Here is a 17,730-nt window from a genome sequence, read left to right as displayed (position 1 = left end):
GTTTACTGTGTGAAGTGTCTTAAGACGACTCTTGTTGTCATTAGGTGCTATAGAAATAAACTTGAATTTAATTTAACTGAATACAGTACAGGTCAAAAGTTTGGACACACCTTCTCATTCAATGTGTTTCCTTTATTTTCATGACCATTTACACCGGTAGATTCTCTCTGAAGGCATCAAAACTATGAATGAACACTTGTGGAGTTATGTACTTAACCAGAAAAGGTGAAATAACTGAAAACATGTTTTAGATTCTATTTCTATTCTATTCCTTTGCTCTGATTACTGCTTTGCACACTCTTGGCAGTCTCTTAATGAGCTTCAAGCGGTAGTCACCTGAAATGGTTCTCCAACAGTCTTGAAAAGTTCCCTTTGTAAATGGTCATGGTCATAAAAATGAACAAAACACATTGAATGAGAAGGTGTGTCCAAACTTTTTGGCCTGTATTGTATACCAAGCTAGACCAAGGCTAGATTGTGATTTCTTAGTAGAGATTCTATTTATTAACAGCTGATGGCCACCTCCATAAGGCCACCACAGCTCAGTAGAACACCATTGTAGCTTCTTCTGGGGAGACAAACACAGAGAGAAAATAAAACTAAAAGCTGAAATAAAATAAAATAATGCAATTAGAGAGTAGTGGTAGAAGAAAGTAGCAGATTGTGGAATGTGGTCAGTATGTCCTCTAAGCCTTTAGCAGCATAACTACAGAGTCTACTCTGGATAACCCAGCCTTTTAGATGGAGGAATGTTGGAGGCAGAGCCAGAGAGAACCGTCTTTACCGACTGTGTTCCCTACTATACACTCCACCTCCTTCTACTCCACCACTCATCCAAACTTGGGCCAACACCTGTCAGAATTTAACCATAAGCTCTATCAAATTAAAAGGTTTCAAGCCTAGTCTACAATGCAAAGTGTCTGCCTCACAGACCAAAGCTGTGAGCTGGTTCCACAGTAGAGGAGCCTGATGACTCCTGCCTCCCATCCAATTTTTCACAGGGAAAACTGAACTACTAAACACACAAAAACAACCACATAAATGAGCATGCTGCAGCACATGGGGAAAAAAGACACATGGGACACAGAAAATTATAGTTTTTAAGGGTTCACTACCAAGCCTGAGTTTTGGGGAGTTTTTCTCACGTTGCTTGAATTTTGATCATGAAAAAATAAATAAATAAATTACAGACTAACTCCTAAATCAAAATATGAGGTAGAGTCTGGCAAATGTCTGAAACTTTTCTAAATTTAGTTTCCATGAACCAAAAACAGAAATATGTGAACTAATGGGTGGGTTTTGTGAACAAATAAAAGAATTAAAATGTTGGTAAACAACAAACAAATTAAGAGACAACTACTTTTTTGGTTGACTAACCTGCAACAAGAACATTTACACAACAGTTTGCAATTACAGGACACTCTCTAAATTACCTACATGAATGAAAATTCCCACAATTTAATACTAATTCATTATATCGCTTATTTAAAATTTGCAAGTTTTCTTAAACTTTTATAGTTGAAAAGAGATGAAAGGGTAAATTAAAAAGTATAATTAGAGGCCACATAAGCGGAGGAAGACGACGACGACGACGACTATTTAGCAGGTCTACTGATGACCTGAAAGCCTCACAGGATGATAACTCGGGCGTCACTGGTTTAGGCTATTACTGGTTCCACAATGACAAATGCTACTGCAATACACCACGTTGAAAGTGACTCTTTTCTGTGAGTTTATTGGACTGTAGCTCAGTAAAGTTTGTATTATTGTCACAGTTTTGAAAGGAATGTGTGTCACAATGAGAATTAAGGTCTACTAAAAAATAAAATCTACACACATCAGCCATCAGTTTTTTTAGCATCATCTTTCTGGCAGAACATCAATGAAAATAACTGCTTTGTTTCTTTTTTATTTGTGCTTCAGGTAACTGGGGAGGAATATGCTCACAACACACCATCTTCCGTGATGGACAAAGATCCTCTCTTAACACCGGCTTAATAACAATTCAGAACTACGGACAGTTCCTGCCTCCTCGACACATCCAGCTGACCATGGCACACGAACTGGGCCACAGTCTAGGTTCTCCGGTTAGTTTTTGTCCTAACACTCATCTTCAGCACGGGATGCTCAAAACAGCTCCATAGATTACTGTAGTTTACATCCATCTTAATTTAACTTAACGCAATTGAATTTAACTTAGTTTAATGTTAAACTGCAATAATTATTGATATGTTAGAGGAAGCTACGCAGCAAGAATGTCCTGGGTTCGCTTCCCAGCTTGGGATCTTTCTGCATGGAGTTTGCATGTTCTCCCTGTGTGTGCGTGGGTTCTCTTCGGTTACTCCGGCTTCCTCCCACAGTCCAAAAACATGACTGTTAGGTTAATTGGTCTGTCTAAATTGTCCTTAGGTGTGAGTGTGTGTGTGCATGATTGTTTGTCCTGTGTGTCTCAGTGTTGCCCTGCGATGGACTGGCTCTCTGTCCAGGGAGTACCCCGCCTGATTCCCCGTTGACTGCTGGAGATAGCCAACACCCCCCACCCCCCACCCCCCCACCCCCCGCGACCCTACATGGACAAAGTGGGTTCAGACGATGGATGGATGGATGTTAGAGGAAGTAAAAAATCTAATAATTGCCTTACTTATTTTCCTTTGGAAAAACTGGTTTGTTTGTTTGGTTGGTTGATTCAGACTGTTTTGTTGGGTTCTTGTTAAAGGTGTGGATCAGTGAAAAAACATTTTAATGATTTTTTTTCTGATTATAATCAATCTCTCTGAGTTTTTTATGCTGACCGAACATGAAAATAGTCTCCTACACATATCCCATGCATTAGCTTCTGATAGAAAATAGATGGTGAAATTCTAGGATTTGAAAAGTCTGACAGATCTACATCACACTGTCACCTACATTCATGGACTCAGCCATGAGTTGGTTTAGCATCCAAGAAACAGCAGAGACCATCTTGGCTAATAGAAGCTAACCATTAGCATTAGCAACTCCACCACACAGCAAAACACCTCCAGGCTTGTGTTTTTTGTGGAGATTAAACATCCTTGTTGTTGAGCAAACAAATTCAGTGGTAGAGTCAATTAAATTCAATTCAAGCTTATTCATATAATGCCAAATCATGACAAGAGTCGTCTCAAGGCACTTCACATAATAAACATTCCAATACAGGTCAGTTCATTAAGCCAATCAGAAAAAAGTTTCCCATATAAGGAACCCAGCAGACTGCATCGAGTCATTGACTGGTGCCAGTGTCTTTACAGCAATCCTCATACTAAGCAAGCATTTAGTAACAGTGGAGAGGACAACTCCCTTTTGACAGGAAGAAAACTCCAGAAAGATCTTGTTAAAAGCTGCGGGAGAGAGCTTAAAGGTAAATACTTCAGCGTTAACGACCAATTTCCCAAGGAAATTCTGGATCACCACCTAGTTCTCTTCCCACCGTGTAAGAAGTTAATCCAGGATGGGAAACGGGTTGTCATCTTCGTATCGACTGCATGTGAACAGTAAGCTCTACAAAGAAGGAGGAGTAACAGACTGGCTTTATTAGACAAACATCAGGTACAACTTTATTATTATTAACAGAATTCACTGGGTTTGAACAAGTCAGGATTTATTAGCTGCTAGGTCCGTGTTTAGATATGTTCACCTGTTCCCTCACCACCTCACACCGACAACACTTTTTTCTTTCCTTTCTTCTTTTTTCCTTTTCTTTATTTTTATAATTCCTTCCTTTGCCTTTTTTTATCTGCGTCTGGATCTTTACATCTGCATGGCACAATTAGCAATTTTTTTTCTGCACTGCAGCAACACGCACACAACATGCGCACGCACGCACGCACACACACATATATAGAATCCATACGCACAGTCACACACGATGTAAGTAAGGCGTTTTATGGCATCAAAACCACTGCTGGGCTTGAGCATTTCTTCTTCTTCTTCTTCTTCTTCTTCTTCTTCTTATTATTATTATTATTATTATTATTATTATTATTATTATTATTTATCATTATTATTATTATTTATCATTATCAGCATTAATATCTTTATATTAATATATTAATATTGTTAAAATATGATTATTATTTTAATATTGCTACTATTATTTATTATTATTATTATTGTTGTTGCTATTATTGATATTGCAAATGATAATAATGATTATAATGATACCCTTATTATTTACTCTCTATTATTTACTATCAGATTAATTTATGCATTTAATTACTTATTTTATATCATACACATGAAAGCATCATATTCTAGCTACTCACACACACATCTATGGGTGCACTAAGGTTTGTCTCATGGAACGTACATGGAGCTGGCTCCAGAGAGAAGAGATTAAAGATTTTTGATCAATTAAAAAGAGTGCAGGCATACGTAATAATATTACAAGAGACTCAGATCTGCCACATCTGCAGTTGAACTTAAAACATCTGAGTTTCCCAGCATGTTCTCTGCCTGCTATTACTCTAGGCAAAGAGGTGTAGCTATTTTAATACAAAAAAACATCAATTTCACAGTATTGGACACAGTTTCAGATCCAGAGCTTTACAATGCTAAAAATATCTGTACAGAAGCAAAGCTTATGTAACGTCAGCATACACTGTCCAAATATTGATGACCCTTCATTATTTCATTATTTTTTTCTCTGTACTCTCCGAACACTTGGACTGTCCACTTAAACTTGAAGGCGATTACATTTTTGGATGGATACTTTAACAGACTGGCTCAGTATAGCTGGGACTCAGTGATGAGAGGTAAAATAATCTTTCTCATCACATTCTGGATCATTCTGGCTCCAACATTTTTCAGAATGGTGAGGGAAATCGAAGAGAGCGGCAGATTACAGCCAAACATGAACTCAGCCAATATTAGTATTTTGTTAAAACCAGGCAAAGACCCAGCATTTCCTACCAGCTATCGCCCAATTTCTCTTATTAATGTTGATCTCAAAATAATTTGTAAGGCCCTGGTAAAAAGATTAGAGAAGGTAACCCCCTTCATAATACACCCTGACCAAACTGGTTTCATGAAGGGTAGACAGTCATCCACAAACTCACGTAGATTACTTAATTTGATAGATTTCTCTTACAGTAGAAACATAGAAACTAGTATATTATCTCTAGATGCAGAAAAGGCTTTTGATAGAGTTAACTGGAAGTTCTTATTTGCAACTTCACATAAATTTGGTTTTGGGAACTTCTTCATAAACTGTCTACAAACATTAAACAATTCACCAACAGCACGTGTCAGGACAAACGACCAAATATCAGCTAGCTTCTGTCTTCAGAGGGGGACCAGGCAGGGATGCCCACTCTCCCCCTCACTGTATGCTGTCTTTGTCAAACCACTAGCGGCAGCAATTAGGCAAACAACAGATATTAAAGGCATAAAGTGTAAGAACATAGAACATGAAAACAGTCTTTATGCAGATGATGTGATACTTTTTCTCCTGAATTCTCAATCCTCTCTCTCTCAAGCAATAGAACTGATAAACTATTTCTCAACAGTTTTAGATTTTTCAATAAACTGGTTAAAATCCACAGTTCTTCTTCTTCTTCTTCTTCTTCTTCTTCTTCTTCTTCTTCTTCTTCTTCTTCTTCTTCTTCTTCTTCTTCTTCTTCTTCTTCTTCTTCTTCTTCTAAAACCAGACTGAAATTCCTCAAACAGATCATTAGTGTTTAAATGCTCACATACTTGGTTGGCCACTATCTTCTCAAGGACTTTGGATAAAAATGGAAGGTTAGATATTGGTCTATAATTTATTGGGTCATCTGGATCCAGAGAAGGCATCCTAAATAAAGGTTTGATTATAGCAACCTTAAAATCCTGTGGTACGTATCCATTTACTAAGGATAGATTGATTATATTTAGAATGGGGGCAGTAACCAAAGGAAATGCATCTTTAAATAATTTGGTTGGGATTGGATCTAAAATGCAAGTTGAAGGTTTAGATTAAGCTAATATTTTTGATAACTCTGAAAGCTCAACTGGATCAAAATGGTTCAAACAGAGATGAGGTTCTACAGTTACCTCTGATGCTGCCTTACTTACTGAGGAAGAAGAAATCGCATTAGGGAGGATGCTAATAATTTTGTTTCTAATATAATTAATTTTCCTTGTGAAAAATCCCATAAAGTTGTTGCTGCTGAGGGCTAAGGGAATAGATGGTTCAGAGCTATGATTCTGTGTAAGTTTGGCAACTGTACTGAAAAGATATTTAGGATTAGTCTTATTCTGCTCAATTAGCGATGAAAAACAAGCAGTTGTAGCTTGTCGAAGCTTATTTTTATAAAGGACTAGACTATTTTCATGTTGCTGTTAGCCAATCCGAGGCTAACAGCAACAATGTATTGATTAAACGAGAGTCCCACACTTTTAATATTTGTTCTGTTCTTGAACAACCTGTCCATGAAATCCATTGGCGTGAATGTTAGAGACTTTGGCCTTTATTAAACAGTTTCCTTTAAAAAAGACTCAGGTTTGAGCATCACAGGATGAGCCATGAGGTCATCACAGGCATGTTTGATTATTTTCACATGACACCAGCTTTCACAATTTCAGCCTAAACTTTCTCTCAGGAATTTTGCCTGAAATGCAATCACAACTCTTTTTCATCTTTTTTTTAAATCTAAATATTCCCTTTTTTGCCCAATATTTTTGGTTCATTTGTTGTTATTCTTGTGAAGCACCTATTATCTTGGGAGGCACTATACAAAATTCGTTTCATCTTCCTCTGATGTAGAGTGAATTAAATGCTTTGGCTTTTTCTTACTCTCCATTTATTTAATTTTATCACAGATCTTGAAAAATACAAGAAACTCAAATATCTTTGAATGTCATAATATAAAATAAACCAAGTGAAAATGATAATTGGAATTTAATTGTCTAATATCTGCTAAAACAAAGTTACCTGCTCAAATATTCATTTAAATTGTTTTAATTCTGACATCTCTTTTACCTTTTTGAGTGCCCGTGTGGTGGGAGTTATCAGTTATCAGAACTAAAGCTGTTGAGTATGTGACAGCTGCTCATTCTTTGTTTGCAGGCTGATAAATTGGCCACTAGTTAAGCCTTGGGCAAACACAATTTATTGGGATGTTGTTAAGACAAGGCTAGAAAAGTCCGGACTACATACGAGCTGTTAGACGTATTACAGGATGAAATGCTTCCAACTAATTCACTCATAGAGGAAAATCCCCAAAATCTTTGATTTCATTTACAAAAAACACGAAAAATCATCGTGACTTAGTACTTAAATGAGTACAAAAATAACACATTCATGTTTTTCAGACAATCAACAAAAACATTTCTGCCTTTTTGTCTAATTCAACAGCCAACTGTCTCCTGTAGGTTGCATAACAACACAGCTCAGCCAAGTTTAACATTTTATGTCTCTTTAGTTGGCTGCTTTGTTCTGAATCAGACAAACATGATTAAATGAATATCCTCCTTTCTATGAATAAAAACGCTCTGCTTTACAGTGAAACACCAAATGACTTTAATGTGTTTTTACCTTTTCGATGCGTCAGAGTTAAGAATTCATTCAGATCCCAGCGGGTGTCAGCAGTAAGCTGTGTGCCTGGACCTTGGGAACATGAATGTCTACATGCAGCAGTTTTTCTCAGTCATGAGTTGAGGGATTGGTTTTACATTTTTGGTGATGTGTTTCAGGGGACCACCTTCAAAGGAGAGGATCTATCTTTGTAATAACTTTGATAACAAGTAATGTCACTAAAACTGCATCAGACATTTATGGTTCCAGTTAACTCAAGACCTCTGTTTGGTTTTTAGAGGGTTTAGAAGAATCTAAATTAAGGGCTAAAACAGTGCAATTAAAAAACAATAAAACTAATTAAAAGTATAATAAATACAATTTGATTTTCAAAAGAAACAACAAAGTCAAAAGAACGTTCAGAAATCAACGAGCCACTGCGGCTCATGCAAAATAAATCCAATGTCTAAAACTTGAAAGTTGTGATTTGATGCTTCTGCTCTAGTAGAAAACCATAGGCCCACCCCAGTGCATACTTCCTAGCTAACTTACAAAACAAAATTTAAAATGCAATCATTTAACCTACAAATAAACTTAGCAATCAACCAAAATGGTTCAAATGATGGTAACTGGACTTTCTTGAAGACGTTTCGCTTCTCATCTGAGGAGCTTTGTCAATTCTGACTGGATTATGGGAGAGCCAAGCTTACAAACTATGAGAGGACATCAAGGAAGTTTGCTGACTACAGAAACCACCTCCTGAGTTAACCTGAGATGTCGATAACAAAGTCTCCATCCAAAGAGCCTGAAACTTAGCACCATTAACGGACGACACGTCAGGTGGTAGAGAGGAGGGGTACCCAGAGTAGTTTCTGCTCCTTAAACAACAATAGACAGCTACAGCTTATAAGCTGTGTGTGTGTGTGTGTGTGTGTGTGTGTGTGTGTGTGTGTGTGTGTGTGTGTGTGTGTGTGTGTGTGTGTGTGTGTGTGTGTGTGTGTGTGTGTGTGTGTGTGTGTGTGTGTGTGTGTGTTTTCCCTCTTGCCTTCCCCCTCTTTGGGCCATTCCACAGCTTGGAGTGCAACTAGAGAAATTTCTGCATTTTATAACAGTCAAAAAAAGCAAACCACAAGAAGAAAAATGTAAAAATTCAGTAGTTTTGATCCGTGCTACAGGCCTGGTTTGAAAAGTTTGGATCCAAGCAGAAAAAATTTATCATTTTTCAACTTCATCAAACCCAAACTATGATTTCTTATTTTTTTAGGTCCTTCAGTGAATCTGCGCTAAGATGAGTGAATGAATTTCCTTGACTTCTAATTATACATTGATGGATGCCTGCTGGTGTTTGTGATTAATACATTCTGCATGCTTGCCTCTTCCTGTCTAGAGTGGTGGGGGGCTGTTTCCATCTCCAGAGGTGGTGGTGGGATACCCCGACCATTGTAGGACTACATTCAGACTGCACCAAACTATACCTTTTTTTTAAAGAGTCTGTTACGTTTATGGCATGTCTTATATAACGTGTGAACTTTTCAGCACCAGTGCATTAAAACAAATGTCTTTTTTTTTAACGTGGCAAAAAAATGTATTCTGTTTCTGGTCACCAACTAGCTGACAAGCATGGAAAACCAGATAAAAAACTCGTGCATGCACAAAAGTGAACATTAAATCTTCATGCAGCCAGTAATCCAATCCAGAACTTGTTTTCACCCCAAAGACACTCTGCAAGAAACCTAATGAGAAGACATTACTGCTGATTTCAACGTGTGAAGTCCTCCACATTGCTTGTTTTGCTTTTCTAAATAGTCAAGATTTGTGATTTTGTGAACAGTTTCTATAAAACAGTGACACAATGGTCAAAAGAGTAAAACAGCAACTCAAACAGAAGTGGAAATGCTGCGTGGCACCACAACATGTCAAATAAATTGCAGCAGAGACAAAAACAATTCCACATCTGCTGTGTCCCATCAATCCAACAGTCCCAGAGCTAAAGCAGATTGTAAAATTGTCACTCATTAAATCTATCATACTAATCAGGACCGGACGGAGGCATACCCACATCAAGGCTGCTCTTCTCTACATGTGTTCTTGTTCATTTTAAATAATTTCTCTGGTTTCTGAACCTACCAAAGAGTCTGACACTCTGACAGGATGAGTTTTACCAAAAGTTACAGAAAAAAAAAACTTGTTTTGTCCTTGCTGTCCTACATGTGGAACACTGCGTCCCACTGTTTTGTTAAAATAAACGAGTTAAATGTTGACAGACATACCAAAGATATCAACACAATTCTCTGAATCTCACCATGTTCTGAAGGTATTTTTCTGACAACCTGCTGGGTTAAACTCCTGCATTTGTGATCAAAATACCGTAAAGCCTCTAATACAGGCCCGGGCCTGTATTAGAGGATTCACGGTAAATGGAAGCTTGACTGGTTAATTTGTTTCTGTCAGCAGCTGAGTGACTTTACAACAAAAAAAGCACATTAAGTAAATTTTTTGTGTTTCAGCATGATGAGGGCTCAAACTGCGGGGACCTGGGCTCTTCTGGTGGTAAAGGTCGGTACCTGATGTTTCCTCAAGCCACAGACGAGGTGCGTGAAAACAATGACAAATTCTCACCCTGCAGCATTAAACATATTAGCAAGATCCTGAAGCAGAAGAAGGACAACTGCTTCGTAGGTGAGGGAAGTGTTTAACAGTGTTCATCGATAAACCTCCTGGTGGCTGAGAGTAGTTCTGCTTTTCTGCGTGCTCTGATCAGTCAGCGATCAGCCCATCTGTGGGAACCACATAGTAGAGGAAGGTGAAGAATGTGACGTTGGTCAAAACAGCACAGATCTGTGCTGCTATAGTGCTGCAGAGCCTGTAGGAGTCCAGTGTCACCTGAAGCCTGGGAAAGTCTGCAGGTACCACATTCATAAATCAAACTTTCATAAGAAATATTTTTTTGCTATTCCACATTTCTTTTTGTCTTTTTGTCCATCCATCAGTCCGAGGCAGGGCTTGTGTTGTGGTAAGAACTGTGAGTTTAAACCGGCGGGTCAGATGTGCCACGAGGAAACGGACTGTCAGGAAGTGACTGAGTGTTCAGGTCTATCCCCGGTCTGCCCTGAGCCACATGCCAAGGAAAACCTCACCATCTGCAGCCAGGGCACACGTATCTGTCTGAACGGGGTGAGGCACACACGCACGCACACACACACACACACACACATAGAATGTGACGTAACACATTTTCTTTATTACCCAACAGTTTGGCAATATTTGCAGCATTCCTGCAGAGACCCTAGCAGCAGCAGTTATCTGCTGTGCCTTCATTTTTAGTCTCTTCTAGGATATTTGATTCAGATTTTCTGCCTTTAAACCCTACGGTTAGCATGTCTGATTACAGGATGATCACACTGAATTTTGACCAGGCCCATTCCTTCAGACATCTCAAAGTTGCACCTGATTACTGTGACGGCTCTAAAGATCATCTTCCCAGATAATCCTACCATGCGTTGTGTATCACGTGTGATCTGATCTGGTAGCGTTCCAATAAAAAATCCAGACTTTCAAACATGTTGTATTATCCCTGTCTGATTTTCTAGGACCATGAACGTACTGCCTGTTTAACCTAACAACAGGTCATATTTAATTGGTAGTCACGTTTTATCTTGAGAGACATCCCATCTAGGGGAAGAATGTCCATGAGTGAAAGCGGTTCATGTGTCGTTTTTGCTGAGCTGCAAGACAGCACACACTGTAAGTCAAAACAAGTATATCAGTGATTTTCTGTCACCACATGTTTGGTCTTGTGTTTCGGCCAACAATATAAAAAATCCTGCTATATGAAATGAGCTTTAGGTGAAAATCCAAATTCTCTCTGATCTGGTGTACTACTCAAATGCTTCTCATTTTGGTTTCAGTTTGTGGGAATAAAAAAAAAGACTCCCTCGTTGCCAATCATCTTTGTTTTTTAACAAATGCAATATTACTGCACATAATTACTTGGAAAATCACTGACTGACTCCATCTTACTGCGCCATCACGGTATGATTACAAATAACTCATCTTGACTCTTAAATACACTGAGATCTCTGATGGGAATTTCCTCCAGCTGTGAAAGTTGCTTAATCATTTGTTCCGGATGTCTTATTGTCCAGATGTGCAGGCTGTGATAATGTCTGATTACACAATAAAATACCTGGAAAAAGCTTTTGGTGAGAAGAGAGAAATAATGGTATTTTCAATTGTTTTCCTGGTTCAGTTTAGTTGCTAAAAACAAATGTTTGTTTGTTTTCATTTTTGAAAACAAAAAGAAAAGCACATGCGTGAGTATCTGCATCATAACAAAGATTTTGGCCAAATGTTTGTCACAAGACAAAAATGAGAGCATGAAAGATTCAGGAGACAGTTCAGTCAAAAAGCAAAACAAATCAGCCAGGATATGGATATGGCATCCAGCATATCATAACAGAAGAAAGAGAACAATGAAAAACTCCTGGCTAGACCTGAAGGGATGGAAAGAGTAAACAAGATGAGAAAGGATGCAGAAAGAGGACAGGATTAGGGAACAGGTGTGTGTGTGTGTGTGTGTGTGTGTGTGTGTGTGTGTGTGTGTGTGTGTGTGTGTGTGTGTGTGTGTGTGTGTGTGTGTGTGTGTGTGTGTGTGTGTGTGTGTGTGTGTGTGTGTGTGTGTTTGAGGGTAGAGAAACAAACTCAACAATTCAGAACATGAAACCAAAGACAACTAGAATAATTATGACTCTTGCACATATAATCACATCTAACTTTCAGAAAAAAATCATTTCAATAAGAAAAATTTAATAAATATAAACATTTTTGAGAGGTTAAGGTGACACTACTAAAAATAGTTCTTTGGTTTGATTGATTCGTGTGTTAAAGCATCCTAAACGACTCATTCAGTATTAAAGTATAAATGAAGTGATGCCCTTTTATAACTGAAGAACATCCTGACTGTTTCTTGTCGTTTTAATGTCTTTTTTTCTCTTCCGAGTCTTTCCTTTAGAAAATCATCAGAGTGTGTGTTCTCGTGCAGGTGTGTGCCGAGTCTGTGTGTGTGAAGCACGATCTGCAGCAGTGTGACTGTCCAGGAGACAACATGAAGGAGAAATGCCACATGTGCTGCCAGCAGCCTGGTAACCACAGACCGGCGTGTGTCTTAATGACTCAGAAACATGTTTACATAGAGTACAAATATAGACCAGCTGTAGCAATAGCAAAAGATTCAGTCTAGCGGCTACCCCAAGCGGTGAACTTCGTCTGCCAAAAGGGCCAACATAGTTCCCCCCTCTTCCACCAGGGCTGGTTCCAGAAAGCTGTTCTCAACCTGCTGCAAAAAAACATTTTAAATTAAATAGGTCAAGTTTACCATCATGACTCGTGATACAGGTTCAGTTTGGTTTCATTGATACTCTCACAAGGCCTTTTCCTCAGAGCCCTGTCATCACATTGCAGTTGAATGAATGAGATGAAACATACAGCACGTGTTCTAACTGTGTGTCCGTTACAGATAATCCCAAAACGTGTGCCAGCACCACCTCCTCTGTGCTGTCTCGCTACTTTCAGGGGACGTCGCTGCCTCTGGTTGGTGGTGCTCCGTGTGCAGGGAACCGAGGGTACTGTGATAAGTTTCACATGTGTCGCCTACTGGACGCAGACGGCCCTATAGCCAGACTGAAGAACGCTTTTCTTCATTTTGACGAGTTTGATGACGTGGCAGAGTGGATGAAGGTTACTTTTTCTATTTTGTCTTTTTTTTACATGCAGCAACTACTAAAATCAAGCCTCTTCATATTCATTTTTATGAAGCCTCTTTGGTCATTTCAGCAAATGAACAGGCACAGGGATGACTTTAACCGTAATAGATGTATTCTAGCTAGGATCCCTTACCCCACCCTACTAAACAGTTATGGATGACATGTGCATCTGCCTCACACCTTAATTGAGAATCGAGTTATACAGGAAGGGGTCATTCCTGAGTGAACAGGTAAGGTGATTAACAGGTGTGTGATTGGTTGGAACTGGGTGCAACAGCAACAGTAATAACCAATAGTGTTACAGATGCCAGAGGTCTAGAAGGTGGTGCCGCAAAGGCGTTTCCCAGTCATGGACAGAAGGAAACGGGACATGGGCTGCATGAATGCGATGTTCATTTATTATAAAAATAAAACATAAAGTTAACCAAAACAAATGTGTTAACTGATCGGCTCGGGCTGCTGCCTCTGTCTGCTCCCAATCCTGGCCTCTTATGCCAAACACTAGAGGGTCGGCATGTCGCAGCTGAAAGTGGACGGCAGGTGGACGTAATCAGCTGATGAGCTGAGGGGTGCGGGCAAGGACAGCAACATAAAAAAATCAAGGCAGACCCAGTCTGTAACAAATTGGGGATGACTGAAATGATCTGGAATTGTTTGACTTACCCGAGCAAATGTCAGACACAAATTTTTCATGTTCCTGTCTTTACTGTCATATATCAACATATACAGGTGATAATCAAATATAAAATAATAAAATACAGTTTTATGGACAGGATTTCTAGATGCAGCCAAGGTGTTGAGGGGATCCGTTTTGGTGGCCTGAAGATCAGGTCTCGGCCTTTTGCAGATGATGTGGTCCTGTTGGCTTCAATAGAACATGATCTTCAGCTCTTGCTAAAGTGGTTTGCAGCTGAGTGTGAAGCAGCTGGGATGAGAATCAGCTCTTCTACATCCAAGACCATGGTCTTGAGTTGGAAAAGGGCAGAATGCCTTCTCCAGGTCAGGGAAGAGGTCCTGCCCCAAGTGGAGGACTTTAAGTATCTCTGGATCTTGTGAGGGAAAGATGGAGCATGAGATCAACAGGCAGATTGGTGCTGTGTCTGCAGTGATGTGGACATTGTACTGGTCTGTCCTGGTGAAGAGAGAACTGAGCCAGAAGGCGAAGCTCTCAATTTACTATTTGATCTACGTTCCTACCCTGACCTATGGTCACAAGCTTTGGGTGGTGACAGAAAGAACAAAATCGTGGATACAAGCGGCCAAAATGAGTTTTCCCTGCAGGGTGTCTGGGCTCTCTCTTAGAAATGGGATGAGAAGATCGGTCATGCAGGAGAGACTTGGAGAAGACTTGCTGCTCCTCCACGTCGAGAGGAGCCAATTGAGGTAGCTCGAGCATTTGGTCAGGATGCCTCCCTGGTGAGGTTTTCTGGACACGTCCAACTGGGAGGAGACCTAAGGGAAGACCCAGGACACGATGGAGGGACTATGTCTCTCGGCTGGCCAGGAAATGCCTTGGGATTCCCCTGGTGGAGCTGGTCCAACTGGCTGGGGAGAGGGAAGTCTGAGTCTTTGGCTTAGGCTGCTGCCCCACGACCCAACTCTGGATAAGCAGTTGAAAATGGATATATAAATAAATAAATAAATAAATAAATAAATAAATAAATACATATATATATACATATATATATATATATGTATATATATATATATATATATATATATATATATATATATATATATATATAGAGAGAGAGAGAGAGAGAGGGGGGGGGGGGGATGGATGGATAGAGATAGATAGATAGATAGATAGATAGATAGATAGATAGATAGATAGATAGATAGATAGATAGATAGATAGATAGATAGATAGATAGATAGATAGATAGATAGATAGATAGATAGATGGATGGATGGATGGATGGATGGATGGATGGATGGATGGATGGATGGATGGATGGATGGATGGATGGATAGATAGATAGATAGATAGATAGATAGATAGATAGATAGATAGATAGATAGATAGATAGATAGATAGATAGATAGATAGATGGATGGATGGATGGATGGATGGATGGATGGATGGATGGATGGATGGATGGATAGATAGATAGATAGATAGATAGATAGATAGATAGATAGATAGATAGATAGATAGATAGATAGATAGATAGATAGATAGATAGATAGATAGATAGATAGATAGATAGATAGATAGATAGATAGATAGATAGATAGATAGATAGATAAAGACAGCATCTTTGAGTTGTTGTGAAAAGCGCTTTATAAAACTTATGTATTACAAATATATATGTATTTTTGTTCTTGTGATTTTTTTATCTTGAGAGGCGCTGCTTAAAAATGTGTTTCTTCTCCTTAAAAATGAATTTTGGCATCTGATACAAATATTTGATTCAAAATGTTTTCAGGCACTAATTCCTGTCTGAACACAAAAATCACAAACATACAAAAAATGTCTTCAGCTATCAGTCATGCACCTACCCGAGCCCCTGCAGACCGTTCACTTTCTGGGTGATGTTTTCAGGAGGAGATCTAACATGACAGAATCATAAGAACCCAACTAAACAGTTTCGTTCTTCTCCACAGGCTCATTGGTGGGCTATCCTGATCGTTATCATCGCTCTGTCTGGAGTGATGGGCTGTACGGTCTTCCTGTGCAGCCGCACCCTGAACACCCATGGCTTGGACTGACCCCTTGACCTAACATCTCCTCCTGGACCACACAGAAAATAATTTCAACCTCATTTTTGGGACAGTAATTGAGAGATGGTCTTTGGTCAACTCTGTCTCACACCTGATCTGAACGTAACGTCCAAGGTCGCTGAACACCTGCTTAAGCCTGTCTCTTGTGTTTGTCACCTGATATGTTTGCATCTCCGTTTCCGTAAGGGACTTTATTTGCGGTAAGCCTCTTGTGGCACTCGTGTTGTGAAAAGAGTCTCTGCCAAGATGAATCAGTACAGTCTTTCTTGGAAAGACACAGATACAGTGACACTTGAATGTAAAGTCACATGTCCCTGCAAAAGCCAACGTGTTTCTGATTTGGAACCGTTCCAACTTTCCATGTCGGTAGAGATGAAAGAGCATGTGGACATGATGGCTCTGGCCAGTGCCGCTGTTTGTACAGGAAAACTTAAAGGTTCCATATCATGCTTTTTTTAAACCTTTGAGAGCAAAGGTGGGCACAGTATATTACACTATTGAGATGTCATTTATCTTAAATATGAGTTCTTTTCATCAGCCTGAATTTATAGCCAGAAATACAACAAACTTTGTTTCAGTGAAGCTCCGCCCATGCCCGCTCCAACCAAACATGCCTACAGTAGTGTCTTAGATGAGGTGGGTATTATGTTTGCTGTGATAGTCCAGTGGCAAAAGCTTCAATCCTGCGTCTCATTTTTGCCATGTTCTGATGTGGGTTCAGCTCCTGACGGTGTCGGCAGCCGTTTATTTACCAGCTGGAGCAGATTTCATGTTTTTATATTTTAGTTTTATTGAATATTTTCGGCAAAATATTTTGTGTCTCTAAAGATCTTTGAATTTGGTCATTTCCAAGCAGCTCACCTCACATGGACTTACAAAGAAAGTAAAAAAAAAAAAAAAAATCAGTCCTTATATTATTAACAGTTTACTAATAAAGGATTGAAAAAATCATACTGGTTACTGTTCATTCTGGGATGTAAACCAGCACAAAACTGTATGCTAGCCTAGCCATTAACCAAGTCTATTAAATAAAGCTTGTTGCTTAAGCCACGTATCCTGAGATTGCCAGGGAGACCAGTTTAGACCAGAGAATAGCTTCTTAGGGAGGAGCAAGGCCTGATGTTGGGGGCAGGATGATTAATGTTTATGTTTATTTATTTGGCAGATGCTTTTATCCAAAGCGACTTACAATTTATAACCTATAGGGCATGTTGTGATCTGTGGGGGTTAACCGGAGTACCCGGAGGAAACCCACGCATGCATGGGGAGAACACGCAACTCCACGCAGAAAGGCCGCAGCCGAGCCGAGTTTCGAACCTGCAACCTTCGTACTGCGAGACAACAGTGCTAACCACTGCGCCACCATGCAGCCCTTATACATTAGATTGTTTCAGGAATGTCAAAATAAAAATCTAAATTTGTAGCTGAAACATAAAAAATGCATGGATACAGCCAAAAACAGGTTTGCGGGTGCTTTTCACGAGGAAACAACAATATTACATGCTACAAAGCTCCAAAAAGTGGATTTTCCATGTTATGGTCCTTTTAAATTTTGAAAAACGTGAACCAAAGTTCAGCAGTTTTGTTTTATTCTTCATTTTTATGCATGATAAGACACTTCAGAGTGCACTAGAATGCTCGTGGCCTTCTTGGCTGAGGGTAAATCTGAGGACATTTTCAGAACCTTGAAATGAATTCTTATTTTAAAAAGACAAAATCTGCAGCTGTCTGTAT

The 17,730-nt window shown here is 39.3% G+C and overlaps 1 protein-coding gene across 1 annotated transcript in view; it reads left to right on the top strand.

Annotated features, from left to right (window-relative positions):
• si:ch1073-396h14.1 (disintegrin and metalloproteinase domain-containing protein 10) overlaps positions 1-16,723 on the top strand; it is a 35,646-nt gene extending 18,923 nt beyond the window's left edge. The window contains exons 9-15 of the mRNA XM_070554138.1: positions 1,924-2,087; positions 10,018-10,189; positions 10,272-10,416; positions 10,501-10,684; positions 12,552-12,651; positions 13,026-13,246; positions 15,880-16,723. Coding sequence (XP_070410239.1) covers positions 1,924-2,087; positions 10,018-10,189; positions 10,272-10,416; positions 10,501-10,684; positions 12,552-12,651; positions 13,026-13,246; positions 15,880-15,984 — 1,091 coding nt within the window. The 3' untranslated portion in view covers positions 15,985-16,723. The remainder of the gene's footprint in view (positions 1-1,923; positions 2,088-10,017; positions 10,190-10,271; positions 10,417-10,500; positions 10,685-12,551; positions 12,652-13,025; positions 13,247-15,879) is intronic.
• The last annotated feature ends 1,007 nt before the right edge of the window (positions 16,724-17,730 follow it).

Source organism: Nothobranchius furzeri, chromosome 8, assembly GCF_043380555.1.
Source record: "Nothobranchius furzeri strain GRZ-AD chromosome 8, NfurGRZ-RIMD1, whole genome shotgun sequence".
Lineage (NCBI taxonomy): Eukaryota > Metazoa > Chordata > Actinopteri > Cyprinodontiformes > Nothobranchiidae > Nothobranchius > Nothobranchius furzeri.
This window is presented reverse-complemented; position numbering and strand designations above follow the sequence as displayed.